At 36.2% G+C, this 15255-nt stretch overlaps 1 protein-coding gene across 1 annotated transcript in view; it reads right to left on the reverse strand.

Moving 5' to 3' along the window:
• LOC139461878 (retinal homeobox protein Rx1-like) overlaps nt 1-14811 on the reverse strand; it is a 34521-nt gene extending 19710 nt beyond the window's left edge. Inside the window, exons 1-2 of the mRNA XM_071243359.1 lie at nt 14533-14811; nt 12015-12334 (exon numbers count right to left, since the gene is read on the reverse strand). Of these exons, the coding sequence (XP_071099460.1) occupies nt 12015-12334; nt 14533-14728 (516 nt within the window). The 5' untranslated portion in view covers nt 14729-14811. The remainder of the gene's footprint in view (nt 1-12014; nt 12335-14532) is intronic.
• Nucleotides 14812-15255: the final 444 nt, after the last annotated feature.

Consider the following 15255-nt stretch of genomic DNA (forward strand, 5'->3'; position numbering starts at 1 on the left):
CAAACAAGCGCTAATTGGTGAACATGTATCCTGGACTTCCGGTGTCGATGACGTTAAAGGCAGTCCTTGTGCTCTATGGCATTCGGTGCATCACCTCTCCTAATATGTTACGCAAATTCTAAAAATCAAAACCAACTCCGCATTTATTGCCCTGGAAATCAACATCAAACACCGTCAAGTGGCAAGCGAAGGAAACAATATATAAGGAAATAAGTTCTGAAAAATGCATCGGATCTCTAATGTTTTCCATTCATTCCGGTTGGGCCTGTATTCTGAAGCCATTAACGAGACTTTCCGTAGTAAATAGGCATGATCGGGGTGATAGTCCCCCGTTGCCTGCGAGATAGGGGCAGATTATTACCATGTTGAGCACGTTGCAGGAACATGCTGTAGACAGACGCTATATTGAGCTTAGTATGCCGATAGTGTTGTCACAGATGAGAACGAGGTATAAACAATGACTATAGCAATGTTAAAAAACTACATGTTTGGAGCTAATTTACAAAAGCATTTTCTCTAATAGATCTCTAATAATCGCTAATATATATTTATACACGCTTTAAGAAAATAGGATATTTGTCGCATTGCCATACCTCAAGATAACGGATGTTGAAAATCGTTGTGTTTTCAGGCGTATATTTCGTACTATCTTTTATATGGCTTAATTATAGGAAACAAGCATTATGTTTACTTTACTTTCCCTTTTCGCAAACACCTGGTGTCTTCGCTGATCTTCTGTGATCCGTTATTTTGCCTGTTACGCCCAATTAGAATCTGCTTCGTTGGATAATCGAGACTGGTAGTATCTGGCCTTGACGTTTTATATTTACGTAACAGTTACAGTTTGGGCATAAACAATGTTTTGAACACTATATCAGTCATGTCAGTTGTACATTTAAAATAACAAAACAGATGTTGAGGAATATGTTTAGCAGAATTCTTATTGTCCTTATAAATATACATAGAAACAGTTCCCTAAAGATCCAAATGGCGAAGCATACGCGAAAGCCTCCATGCTTTAAGTAATATATGGCTTTTTTACGAGCGAAAAGGTAATTTATTTAATTCAATTTCCAGATAATTTTCTTTCCTACTCTTTATGTACTTGTACGTAACCTCATAAGAGGTTAATCAGAACTCGACGTCTTTGGTGACTAGCCTTGGTCTATGGCATTCTCAGAGACTGTAAAACACCCATTACAGGAAGAGTGTTAAATATGTTTCTCTTGGCAAAAACGATATATCATTTCCAAAGGTTGAAACGTGTTTGAAAAATGTTAGAGAATGAGAAAATTGTTGGATTATATATGTTTGATATTTATGTCTTTAATTTGGTCTTAGTGGCAAATATGATAATGAAGTGGGCAGTCGTGACGAGGATTTCTGTGCTTTGTTCTTGGGGTGTCCTTTCCGTTGATTAGAGAATTCGTCTTCATTTAGCGCTACGCCATGTTTTGACAGAGCTTGGCTATTTTCCGATTAAGGTATCATTGTACATTTACTTACCAAAATCAAACTAACATTGGTAATCGTTATGAAATAAGTACTTCAGTGTGCACTGACTACTGTATTCTTTGTGGATGCGTATCGTTATTTTCTGAAGGTGCACCAGACGATTCAGAGTGAGTGAGTGAGTTTGGTTTAACGCCGCTTTTAACAGTATTCCAGTTATATCACGGCGTGTCAGCTTAATGTGGGAGGAAACCCCGAAGTGATGCAGGTCTCAGACGTTTACCACTTCGGTGAAACCCACGAGCACGGGTATGGTGCTGACAAACCTAGAAACATAATCGGGGCGAACCGGGATTCGAACCCACAATCATAGGTTTCTGGCGTGCCCCAGGGACGCAACTCTGCACAGCAAATCGCAGCGCCTTAGACGACTGGGCCACCCGTGCCCACTCACCCACCCCCACCCCCCAGAAGATTCAGAAACACACCAAGACAGAAATGTTATAAAGGTTGCGACCCATAGAGCTGATGGTAAAGAGGTCACAGATGACAAGCAAATCATGAAAAACATTAGCAATATCCAAGGATATTTTACATCTTACCAACGTTATCAGGACACGATAAATGATAGTGTTTCTTGTACCGAGAATTTAGTTCAAATAGTTTTGGGTTTGAACATATCAATATAGGTATGAAAATATTAATTTCTTCTGCTTTGTCTTTTTACCGATTGCTTTTCATTGTGAACAATATTTAATACAATCTTCTTATATCCATCGCATTTTCATCAATTTTGGCTTCTTAATTAGTGACTTTGAGATAATAAAAATGCAGTTGATTCAAATCTCCACTTCATTCTCTGATGGCTTTGTATGTATTTACTCAAATAGATGCAGATGGCGTTGTATGTATTTACTCCAATAGATGCAGAAACCTCTTCATCTTGACGCTATCTTACCTACTCAACACTTATCTTTGGTTCGATATGAATGCCCTACAACCACCGTAACACGATTTCCACGTGCACATGTGTGAACCCCATGTGTCTATGTGTTTAAACGTTGTAAAAGGGGGACCAGTGATTGGATTTGGGTTGTCTTTGTTTGTTCATTATCCCGAACCTGGGTTAAACACTGGCCTGATCCGCACTGCCAGCAAAAGAAAAACACAGGCTCGGTTCGAAGCCCATGTGACTATAGTTAGCCGGTGGTCCCACCTTTAGACATGGTCCACATCTGGCCTGGGGGAAGAAGTCTAGGGGGAGGGGTGGGGTCACACGGCTGACCCAGCTCACATGGTCACCAGGTTAATTCAAAAAATAATATTTGAGTTTCCATGAAGCAAGTTTTGGCATCGGCATTACATTATCTCCAGTTTACTGTAGACGGGAGTTCGTTAACGCGGAAAGCGTTTGTTTTTAGGAAAATACTTTTTCCTGTATAGTTTTCTGTGTTGCAAGCATGATTTAGCTGTAGTAATGTTGAATGAATGGCTTTCATCGCGAAAGAAATACTGTTCATTGAGTTATATTTAATCTAAACATTTTACACCCACAAATAGGGGCAGGATTAGGCTTTTAGTATTAACGTTGTTGCATAAATACGTCACATATAAAAGAAATGATATAAGTTCTTGTGGATGGCTCAACACACAACACAAATAATATTTATCAAACTGTAAACTTTAGAAAAAACTGGTTTCAAATATGATAAACAAACACCAGACTTACGTCTGTCTATCTTTGACTATCTTTTAAAGATGCGTTATTAACGAATACTCATTTTTATAAAGCATTTGCTCATTTCATAAGTGATAAGAGCAAAATACTTCAGGATACTTCTTTTTTAAGAAACAATCCTTTCTCATACTGCAGAAGGATGCCTTTACTCCAAAAGACAATAACATTCAATAATAAAGGATTGAGATATGTATGTATATGTGTGTGTTGGTGTGTTGGTGTGTGCGCGTGCGTGCCACAGAGCCGTAAATAACCACCTTTGCAGTATCGCAAGATATCAGTGATGACTTTTATAGTGTTAATACAAACTTGTTTTTTTTATCAAATAAGAGAACAATCATCACATGCTATATAACAAGTATCAAACCACAGATAAAACGCAACAGCAAAACCAAATACACCCAAGACATAACATATCCTACAAAGAAAAAGGAGTCATTTCAATTTTCCGGCACCCCATGTAGCCCAGAAAACTAGGGGAATGGATATGATATGTCATTTCAACTCAGATATGTATATACGTCTGTATGGCAGACTTCGTGGGGGTTTGGAATTTAGATAAGTGTTCGGTTTTAGGCCTGCAAATGGACGTCGTGGCCCGTGCTCTCAGTTTTGATATGAAACCAAACTTTCTTTGAAGCTCGTTGATTACTATACGCGAAAGATCGAAAGTTCACATGATCCTGTTTGGGCTTTGAAGCCATTGTCGCCATATGTCTGAACAAATCACCAAAATTAGATCGTAAAAAGGTTTCGGCTCGCCACACCAATATGTCGGGGTACCTTCTTAAGTTGAACGGGTTTAATGCGGCACTCAATCATAACCGCATGTTGCGTTGTGAGATCTAGAATTATTCCTATATCAGTTTTATTTCAAAATGGAAGTCTATGCGTACATGCCATGTTCTTGTTGTTCAGTAAACAGTTTGAAAGGCACACAACTCACCACGTCTCTATTTGTATTAATATATGCGGATAAATAATATCATATTGATATTCTTGTTTTAATTCCACAAAATATATTTTTTTATGAACCTATTTTGAATGAACGTAACACATCTTTTGGGCTTTTGTACATTATGTTATCTTAATGAAAATGTAAAAAAAGTTCAAATGAAAACGCTTTCTTCGATTATATTTTAGTTTTTAATACTTCCAAAAAAAAATCACATGCAAAACAAGATATCAAATTACATTTACATACAAATCCTTGTGAACAATTCGACAAAATATTCTGAAAAATAAATACTATTTCGGAAGGCATCGTGGAAACAATATATACATCAAGCTCGTTATTTCGTTTACAAACAATAGAAAAAAGACTTTAAACAAAAGTTAACACAATAGAATTTTCAGGAAAACAATTTACTCGGTTTTTCTTCTTAAAAATCTGTATTAACCCCGCGTCCGCCCACCGTCTTAACATTGTCACAGCCGAACAAGCATAACACCATCAGTTGTACATGTAAGAATTGGATATTTTCCTCATGTGTGAAAATAAGTTGTCACGTGAGTCATCGAGCACTATTCCCCTGAAAACAAACTATTACGTGTTTGTTTAGAGCCGAAGGTCACCGAGAGCATACGTAAAGACCCGAACGCTGTTTCAACATGGTCGCGGCAGGATTTTTGATTAAAAGCAAACAATGTAAATTTGGGTGAATTCTCTCGAAAATATCAGCCTGGCAGGGCTTATTAGCAACATCTTGTTCCAGTCAGTAGCCAAAGATTCCCCTAAACACAGGGGCATGTAAACTGGGTTTTTCTCCAGTCCACCATGTAGCTACCATGTGCTACTGATAGGAACCAGTCTCTCCCAATGCAGATATCAAAATGGATGGTTCTGATTGGTCAATATTCCTCACATGAACCAATCAAAATGGGACTTTTTGTACTTAAATCATGTTTTGATATGTCTGATAAAGGTATATTTGAAAAGCGGGCGTTTTATTTCGCATTTTCTGTATCACCGGGGTGAAAAACTATCTGATAGTTTGATATGCATTACTGTTCATTAAAATCTATCGAATGGTAAATGACAATATTATTGCACTCCATTTAATGGTATTTTTTAACGTTGTCTTTTTCTTTTAAACCGGCACGATTCCAAAATAATATACATACAGATTACTAAACGAGTGTCTGTCAGATACCATTTATCTTACAACGAATTGCTTCCCTCGTTAGATACGTTTTGAAACAACTCGTTGTAAGATAAACGATATAAAACAGAAACATGTGCAGTAATTTGTTTCTTACACACCCTAAATCGCACCATTTTAGCATCGAATCGATGCACATTTTGTCTATTTTCAGTATCGCAGTCGCGCATTAATACACAATACAACAGTCAAGTGAGACGTCTCTCGGTTTACTACTTACTACTCATACCTTGTGTCACCCGCCAAGAAAAAGTTACCCTTATATCTGTGGATTATCAAGGCGATGACGATAATGCACACTAAGTAAGATGAAAGAACATCCATCAACACTCTAAAACTCTAAGTGTTTCGACACAGACGTACGTCAATTCGACTGAAGCAAGGATAACGCGTCAATGAATTACAATCAGGAAGTAGTCCGTAATAATCTGACCTTAGGTCATCACCATGGAGTAGCCAATCACGGAACTAGAATTCGATAGCACATGTATGTTGGAACGAGTTATCTCAAATTGACTTCTCACTCAAAGGTGTGTAAACATAAAAAGTCAATGCAAAGGAATAACCATTCTTATTGCCCGCCGAAACAAATTCCATTTGGCGTAAAGGGCAAAATAGCTGTGTAAACTATATGAATGGACCACTGAATGAAATCTACATCTATTCTACAGTGGAACATCAAGTGATGAAATTACATAAGAAAACCACTTAACACACATCCATCCATACATACACACATGAGGGTTATTGTCGATATCTAGTTTTGTATTCAAAGCGTATAATTCCTAGAATTAGTTTTGTGTAGATAGTCCAATAAGTTCAAATACATCACAGAATCCATAGATTTCCTCAATACAAAAAAAACTGACAGACAGCTTTTTAGAATTGCATATCCGACAGAATGCGCGTTCCAGCCGCGCCGCGCTTATACACGCTAATTGAATCTTATCTTTCGATGCTTATCACAAAGCTCGAGCCGCGTGGAACTAGATCCGCCGCTGTTTGTTTTTGTTAATGTTAGTTTCCTCCGGTTTTTAAATGGTTAATAGACTCCCTAACACTAAAGCGATTTTAAGTGACTTTTTTGGTGGGCGAAAACTTAGGCATCGATTGTCCTCGGCTTTAATCCATAGCCACAGGTTTATTTTTCTGAGAATTAATGTGTCATTTTATACGTGTGCGTTTCCGTTGTTTTTTTATAAGGTGTAATATGTGTCCGTTTTCTGGATTGACATTTTCACTTTTTTAACAAACTTCTTTTGAAAACATGTCATTATACAGCTAATGCACTGTTCACATATGTCGATGCATTTGTTCGTTGTTGTTCTTGCCTAGACGTTGAAATACTGAAGTTAATATTAGGAAATCAGTAATACTACACATGCATACACTATATTTGTTGCCTTCTATCTGGGATTGAACACCATGCCCTTACATTACTGTATATGTAGGGTGGCTTACTGTTTCGGCTTAGAGACAACCCCATTGTGCCATTATAGGACTGAGACACATGCATATTGTCAATGTAGGATCATGTTCCATGTTATTTTGGGTGACGAGTACGTTTATTATTGCATGTGCACAATGCTGCAGTTAAGAACTTTCAGGTATGTTCCTGAGACATTCTATCTATTTCTAAACATTAAACGTTAACGCCAGGGCACAAAGGGCAAAATAGCGGCGCTAATTATAATAGTTGGATCACTGAAAATCTGCATGGACACCGGGTGTTCGTGAAAAGGGGAAGCATGTCCTGCCCTTAAATGTGTCCCTTTTGTTCAACCTAATTTGGGGCCTGTGTTCGATGCCCTATCCATCGAATCCCAAGTAGAAGAAGTTGAGAAGAAAAATAATTAGACAAAAAATACTCATATTTACAATCTGACCGTGATGAATATAAGATTTGTGGTTTCGTAACTACCAATCACTGGTGAGATAGGGTTTATTTCCATGGAGGAATGATCTGCCATTCATATACCTGACGACAGTTTTCTCACTTTATGGTATTCAGTGTCGAATGAATTTAAAGTTTTGAAATATTTTCCTAGCCCCCATTTCGATCAGCATCAACTGTTTTTCGTTGAAAAGTCTACATATGTAGATTGCAGTTACTGTGATTACAAACAGACGATTACTTGACCAGCAATATGCGATAAACAGTTTCTGAATGAGCCTCAGACTTGTCTTAAACTTATGGCAAGGTGTTCACTGTTAACGCTGTTTTTGAGTCACATGCGGTTGTTTTCGTTCATGCTCGTTGCTCAATCAACTGCTCCCGAAACATGTGTTTTAAATAGGTGTACATGTCAAATCAGACATTGAAACAATTAAACCGCATGACGTCGTATGGTCGTTTATTGATGTTATTACGGCTGCTTGGGGTGCAATCGTCTGTGACATGGCGATCGTCTGCTTTAAGGGCCCGGATGTCCTATGATGCGCAGAGTCATCAAATGTAAAGCGTCCCGAAAAATTTACAACCATCGTTTCGCATCTCGGCAATTTCCGTGATACTTGATCCGGCTTTCGGAATGTCGTAAAACGCCCGGTAGCCTTTCACAATAATCTTTTATGTGAAAATAAAACTATCAAATTAATCTAATTTGGAAAAGTCAGCAACTTTGAAAGAGTTTGCCTCTTGGATACTGTATTCGGTTCAACTGTTTTCGATTAGGGGTATTTCAAAACTAGGCAATATCTCCAGGCTCTTTATTTTGGAGCAATATCTGAACAAATTAGATTATTGAGACATGATAAGAGTCTACCCTCAGCAGACTACCCTTCTTCATTATTATTGTGATCTGTCTGCAAATGATCTTATTTTCCGTTGCAATAGAATACCCACTATTAGCGCTGATATTCTGCGTTCAAATAATAATTAGATTCTTACAATGTGTACAGCTTATATGTAATTGACGCTTCACGAAAAAAATGAATAAAGAAATAAAATATAAAAAGATAAAATAAAATAAAATAAAATAAAATAAAATAAAATAAAATAAATAAAATAATGTATTCGAGTCTACGCAGACCATGCACAATCGGAAGTACTTTTAATTAATATGCACAAGCTATTGTGTCTGTTCATTCCTTATATACACGTATGTACCTTTGCATCGCATCATTCTATTAAATCATGAATTATTGTTTTTTATAACAAAAATCAAGAAACAAGACTATTGTTTTAACCATCTTGCTATTGTGATAAAACGTTTTTGAATGTTGTTTGACACCCGAGAGAATAATCTGAGAGCGATGTAAGAGATTATATATACATTTTAAAACACGAAGTTTTGCAATAAGAAGGGTTTACGGTTCTTTTGCTGGCCTCCATAACGAAGGGTCAATACAGAAGTCTTGCGCTAAAATACACAGTTGCTCCTTTGGTTAAAAACACACGAATGTCTGCGTTATATTGATGGGTAGATGCAGGTCTATGCACGAATCGTACGTTAGTTGTATATTATTTATATTCTTACCCACTACTTGTTATCTCCACGATACCTCTCTAACTAAGTGTCTATTACATTAAACAATCATTTCCTTGATGTAGATATTACAAGAACGATAGGGTAAATAACGTAGGTAGGTAATGTGTTCCCTTTCTGTGTGAAAGTTTCTATAGAAGTTGGCCGGACGGGTCGATATTGAAATTTTGAAATATGAATATAATTCCGAATACAAAATCCCCCACCTGTCTTTTTTTCTGTACTGTTTTTATGTTGTATAAGCATTTTTGTAAGTATGGGGCATCCACACGTTACTGGTGAACGACAATATGGAGACTTCTAGACTGATGCCCACCGCCGTGATATTGCTGGAATATTTCTAAAAGCGGCGTAAAACCATACTCACTCACTCACTCCAGACTTTATGGGTCATTTGTGTTCATGGAACCTTTGATGCGTAGTTATGGTGAAAGTGACCCAAGTGTATCTACAGTGCAGTTATGAAGCCATGTTTATTTACCTCGGAATACGCTTCGTATACTGTTAGTCCCTTTGATGGAATTTATGGGAGTTGCATTAAAAAAAGTTTCTGAAAGCCGTTTGTCTTTCAATACATCAATATCAATATGTTATATACGGTCACTAGTGTTTTGAAATGTTTTGGTAAATATATCCATAAATCGTTGTATGAATATTATTTTCACTGTTAAATGTATTTATGCTGAAAATGTCACATAAAATCAAATTTAAAATAATGTTACATACAGTGTTATTTAAGGTAAAGGTATATTGAAAACACTCGCAGTATATGAATATTTATTCATGTATAGCATCGTCTCAGGGTGAATATCTTTCAGCTGCTTTACACATAATTTTACATTTTGCAACTTTTCATCTTCATCTTTAGACGGTATCGGAGCCCATGTACATTTCACCCCTGTTTGATGTGACATAGGCTGTCGCTCAAATGTCAATCAGCGGAAGTTGCGGATTTCGATAGGACCACATGTGTTGTGAATTTCATTGATAATAATCTTAATTCAATTAACGTCAAACTCGGGGATAAAGAGATTTGAGACATTGTCACTTGCAATCATGATTCCTACGTAGGTATTGTTTAAGGTGGGCCTTTCTGATATTCGTTTTATGTGAACGATAACACATTTCTATGTTCATATGTGCCTGACCCACATTTCGGTGACATATTTCTCATACGAATCTCTGTCATTCAACTTTAAACTGGCTACTTATACTGTACATTTCTTGTCAATTTCAACACACAGAAGTTGCATGAATGAGGATTATATACACTGAACAAAGACAGTTGGGGACTGTGAATATTTTTATGAAATTCTGTGCGCGGTTTTCACTATAAAAATATCCCCCCAAATATCCATGATTCCTAACTTTTTTATTCACTGTATGTAAATATAATTTTAAACAGAACTCTTCTCACATAAATATAGTGTTTTGCCTTAAACATATATTTTGTCTATTTATATTAATAATTACGACTTCCCCGTCAAGTATCCTGGCAACATATAAATTAGAATTATAAACAATTACTAGTATAGATATATGATCACATGCTCTGGCATCAGCATTGGAGATAGTTTTTAAATATACAGCACCGTCACTTGTATAATGAATGTAGTATTTAACACTGATGAATCACGCATGGCTTATGGGAAAGCAACCCATCTAGCCCCCTGGTTAACGCAGCGGGGGTGGGGCTGTCGGCCCGGGGGTGAGTGATAATTAAAACCAGGTGTTCAAACGTCTAGACTCAGTTCTACAGGACAAGACATTTTGGTTTGGGCGCGTTTCAAAATGACTATTAGTACATTCTTATGTCTTGAGTTGCATTAAAAAAGTGATCAAATAAAACAACAGAAAAGACTTGATGTCTGCAATAAGATAAGAACGTGCTGGTAAAGACGGCAGATTATGCCGACAGTTATGTTTGGTATCCCATCTCGTGTATTCCCAATCATAGCGCCAAACATACTCCACAAGATGATTCAGATGTAAAAACGTCGTTAGTCCATCTGCAGGGACACAGAATAAAAGCTACAGAACATGTTTATAACCATTAGGAAGCTTGTTAGAAGCTGAGTCCGTATAACTGATTTTATGGGAGATTAGGCTTCACTTATTATTTATATGTGTAAATGTTTTACTCCTTATCGTTACCAAAAAAATATTATGCTGACAGTATTCAGTTTTTGTTTTCTTGGAGCTGGATATAATTGAGACATGTATGCAAATAAAAAAACTACAATAAAAGAATCTGTTTAAAAAACATACAGTTTATATATAGAACGCCTTCAATGATGTCATGTGTCTTTGTAAAAGGTATTGAATGACGGAACAACAGTGTTCAAATCGATAATACAAACTAATTGATACTCTAAAGAATGTTCCGTCATCCGAATAATTGGTTGCTGAGTTATTTGAACTGAAACCTTTTTTTCACAACATTTGTTAAAAAAACTAATTATTTTAATCAATATACCCACCCAATATCTGTTGCTGTTTTCCTTTCTTTTCCAGTATGATTAATATTGTTTTTACGATATGCATTCATGTACTTTGTTTTGGAAATGAAGTGAAACTGCATTGAATATGGCAAACACTGACCGAATATAAATTTCAGACATTAAAAATAATTATTATCTATTAAATAATTTTTACCCTTTGACGATTATCTCGGCGCAACAGCTGGGAACATCTTACCCGAAACTAATGGACGTGATTATTGTAACACCTATATAAAGGCGTTAATTTTTTTCATTTGAAATATCCTATTTTAGTAATATGACTTTAATTTAATAATTAAATGATATGACTAAACAGGTAACTCAGACCGTATATAAATAAATAAATAAATATATATATATATATATATATATATGTATATATGTATATATATATATATATATATATATATATATATATATATATATATATATATATATATATATCATCGTTTATCGATCTCACCTGTGTAATTTGGTCCCCGATTAAAAACATATTCATCCAAAAAAATCCGGATCGCTTTTATTGTTTTGGGAATAGATTTAAAATGTCACAATATACATAACAAAAATTAAGCGTATAAGAGCCGTTCACTTCAATGTCTTTTGGACTAAACCTGTTTAAGTATTTTCAAACGATTGAGGCTTTTGATTTCATCTACAAGTATAAACCTACCTGTACTCTAGCCTCCGTGAGGCTGCAGCGAAGGGCGAGTTGTTCCCGGGCGTACACATCGGGGTAATGGGTCTTCTGGAAAACACGCTCCATCTCTTCCAACTGGAAACTGGTGAATGTTGTCCTGTTCCGTCGCTTTTTCCGCTTGGAGTCCGGGCCATCATCCTGGTTATCCTCGGAATTGGAGAGACCCCCTTTATCTTCCAAACTCTTGTCATTGTCGCTCAGATCGTCCTTGGAACAATCCGGAGAGCCCTCGCTCTTTAAACTAGACACATCTCCGTTCTGGAGTTTTGATAAGTCTCCGGAATCGTCCATATCTGGAATTAAAAACAGAAGAAATTTTGTATTCATTTCTAGATTTTACACTGGAAAGATATCTGATTTATTTATATTTCACGTTTAGTTATCTGCTAAGTCAAGTTGACAATGTCATAAAAGAAGATTATAAGGCTTAACCTATTTGTTTTCGTTTTGTCAGACTTGCCTCAACCATAAGATTCATTTGTTCACCATTTTATAATTACTTATATATGACTTTGTCGTTATTTATTTATAGCCTGTAGAATGTGAGGAGCATTTTATGATGTTGTAAAGAAAATCGTGAATAATGGGTTTCCCCGTGTGATACAATTTATTGTATTAGAAATTTGATCACTGTATTATTAACTGTACTTTGTTGGCGGTGTCAATTCATACTGAGGTGGAGTGGTTGCAACGATACCATTAACACATCCTGACCAGATCTCGGAGAGTTCATACCAATAACACAACTGCTTTTTATATAATTATTTGTACCCATACGAATAATTGATCGTTTATATTTCAACAAGTTTTTATTATTCACGTATTTACATTTTGTCGTAGATGTGTACAAATAATTTTCAAATATCATTTACCTGTTTACATATTCAGAAATGTCGAATAACTTAAGTTCTACACCGATCAAGTTTTGCTTGGTTCAATGTTTTTGAGTACTGTAATGTTTACTATTATACCATCATTGCGAAAGTAATATCCTTATATTCAAATTTAAATTCCGCTAAGAAGCAAATATGTTAAACAAAAAAGCGTTCACACCAATGCGGTAATTGCTTTTAATGGATTATTGACATGTATATTATTGATATAGATTTTTTTAACGCTTTTCTAAGGCGTATATAATAAGACAGCACAAAGATAATTATATAAAACAAATCAAATAATAGATTGGATATATTTAATTGGAAAACATATTTGTATGTCAATTGGATTTCACGAGTTAGTACTTTTGTTTTGAACATAACCTTATAAACTGTTAAATTGCTCATCTAATTCTGTAAATGGACTCTTTGTCATGACTTAGATACTTATTTAATATGCCAATGTATTAAATTATTATTACATTAATACAAAACAAATATAATTATATATGATTCGGAAAATATTAACATGAGATACTCAATGGTCAATGTTGAGTGAATGATTGCTCTTGTGTTTGTCATTATTTTCCCCACAGAAACATCTCTAAATAACATAATTGAAGCGATATTAACATCCTTAAGTGTCTGCATCTATAAAATATGAATTTTAAAATACTACTTTGGGGATGTGTATTATTCTATTGGTAAGTCCTTGTCCTGGGAATGCTATTATTCAGTATTAGACAAATACTACCAGCGTGATAAGCCAATAGAGACATAAACAAATCCGCATCACAAAGCGATGACAGCGTTGTTATCGGAATCCCCCTCAGAAATTTCATCGCCTTGTTTCAATAAAGATATCATGCAAGGTTCAGAAAGTCATTACAGTTGAAAATGGTCCTAAATAGCAGTGTGCGGGTCGGATGACCTGTTTAGAGAGTGATAACTTCACAATAACACCACTTCATCTGATAAGTGATCATGATAATTAGGCCCCCAGGAGAGAACCTTGTCGTACCCCCCTTCATACCACATCTGGCGGAAGCCTAGTATGTTAATTTGTACACTTCTAGATACACTAATTACATCACTTGCTAGATTGATTTATATAATAGTTGAGTCACATTAATGACGTTGTTATAGTGGATTGATTTACGATATTCAACTTGAGGGACGAACTTCAAATACAAGCAATTGTTGTAGGCAAATTAATACTGTTAAAACCACTTATACTATCTGGACATTATGTGATATATATACTATCCTATAAGACATTGTGTATTTCCGATATCATTCTTTATTTAACACAGATTTAGCTTTTGTTAACGATATAATTGATTTTGTCAATAAATATATACCAGGTAATACTTTGCAAGGACTTATGAACACTGTTGACATGGCTACGAATGATATTCAAATTCAAGTTCCAATACTATTTAAAATATTAGTTGCTAGGTAATAATGGCAATTCTTTGACAAACAGGAAGTACAAAGGCGATAGAAAACCCCGAAAAAAAATATCCAGGGGTTTCTAATTAAGACAGGAAAACGGGAAAAAGACAGAAAAACGGGAAAAAGAGCAATATCAACTCCCATAAACACCACCCACATACCTCGGTCTAAATCCTCGCCTCTTCTGTTTCCAAGTATATCGTCAATGGAGTGTTGGTTATACGTACTAGGACGTTGCGCTGAGTCCACGAGTCGGGTCGATGAGGCCAAGTACTCCTCTGCACTGTCGGTGCCAATAGCGCTTCCGAAAGAAGTGTAAACTTTTTCGGGTTTGATCAAGTTCTGAGCGGTAGTCATCCCGTGTTTTCGTCGCAAGCAACACTAGCTAAACTTACTCCAAGTTGGGGACGTTTCTTAATAAGATAATATTCGCTGTACGGTTGAGCTCCTTCTTTAAACCTATCAGATTCCCGGCTGGCTTGAACCCTCCCCTTGCTCGCTCATTCATATTACCGCCACTTCCGGAGCCACGCCCCCTAGCTCATGAATATGAATGAGGTCCCGGCAGCGGGCGGTCGTTGTGTTGTTTTGATTCGCAGCATTTCCCATCTGATTGAAGATGATTTTGGAAATTTTGGGAATCTGCGAAAGATAAAAAGATGCGATGACTTCGTCGGTTATTCTTCCAAGGTGCTATGCATATAATCTGTGATGTTTTGAAAACATGGTTTATAGTTTTGAAAACAGACACGCCTGGGACCTTTATCGTAATAGGGCGGTAATAACTTGTTTTGTCTTTGGCTAAATTGAGTTGAAGAGGCCTCCAACTTGTTGATACTCCTGAGAAAGGAACGCCTGGTTGTAAAAGTTGAAACTGGGGGATA

Source organism: Haliotis cracherodii, unplaced genomic scaffold (genome assembly GCF_022045235.1).
Source record: "Haliotis cracherodii isolate W230 unplaced genomic scaffold, xgHalCrac1.p SCAF_15, whole genome shotgun sequence".
NCBI lineage: Eukaryota > Metazoa > Mollusca > Gastropoda > Lepetellida > Haliotidae > Haliotis > Haliotis cracherodii.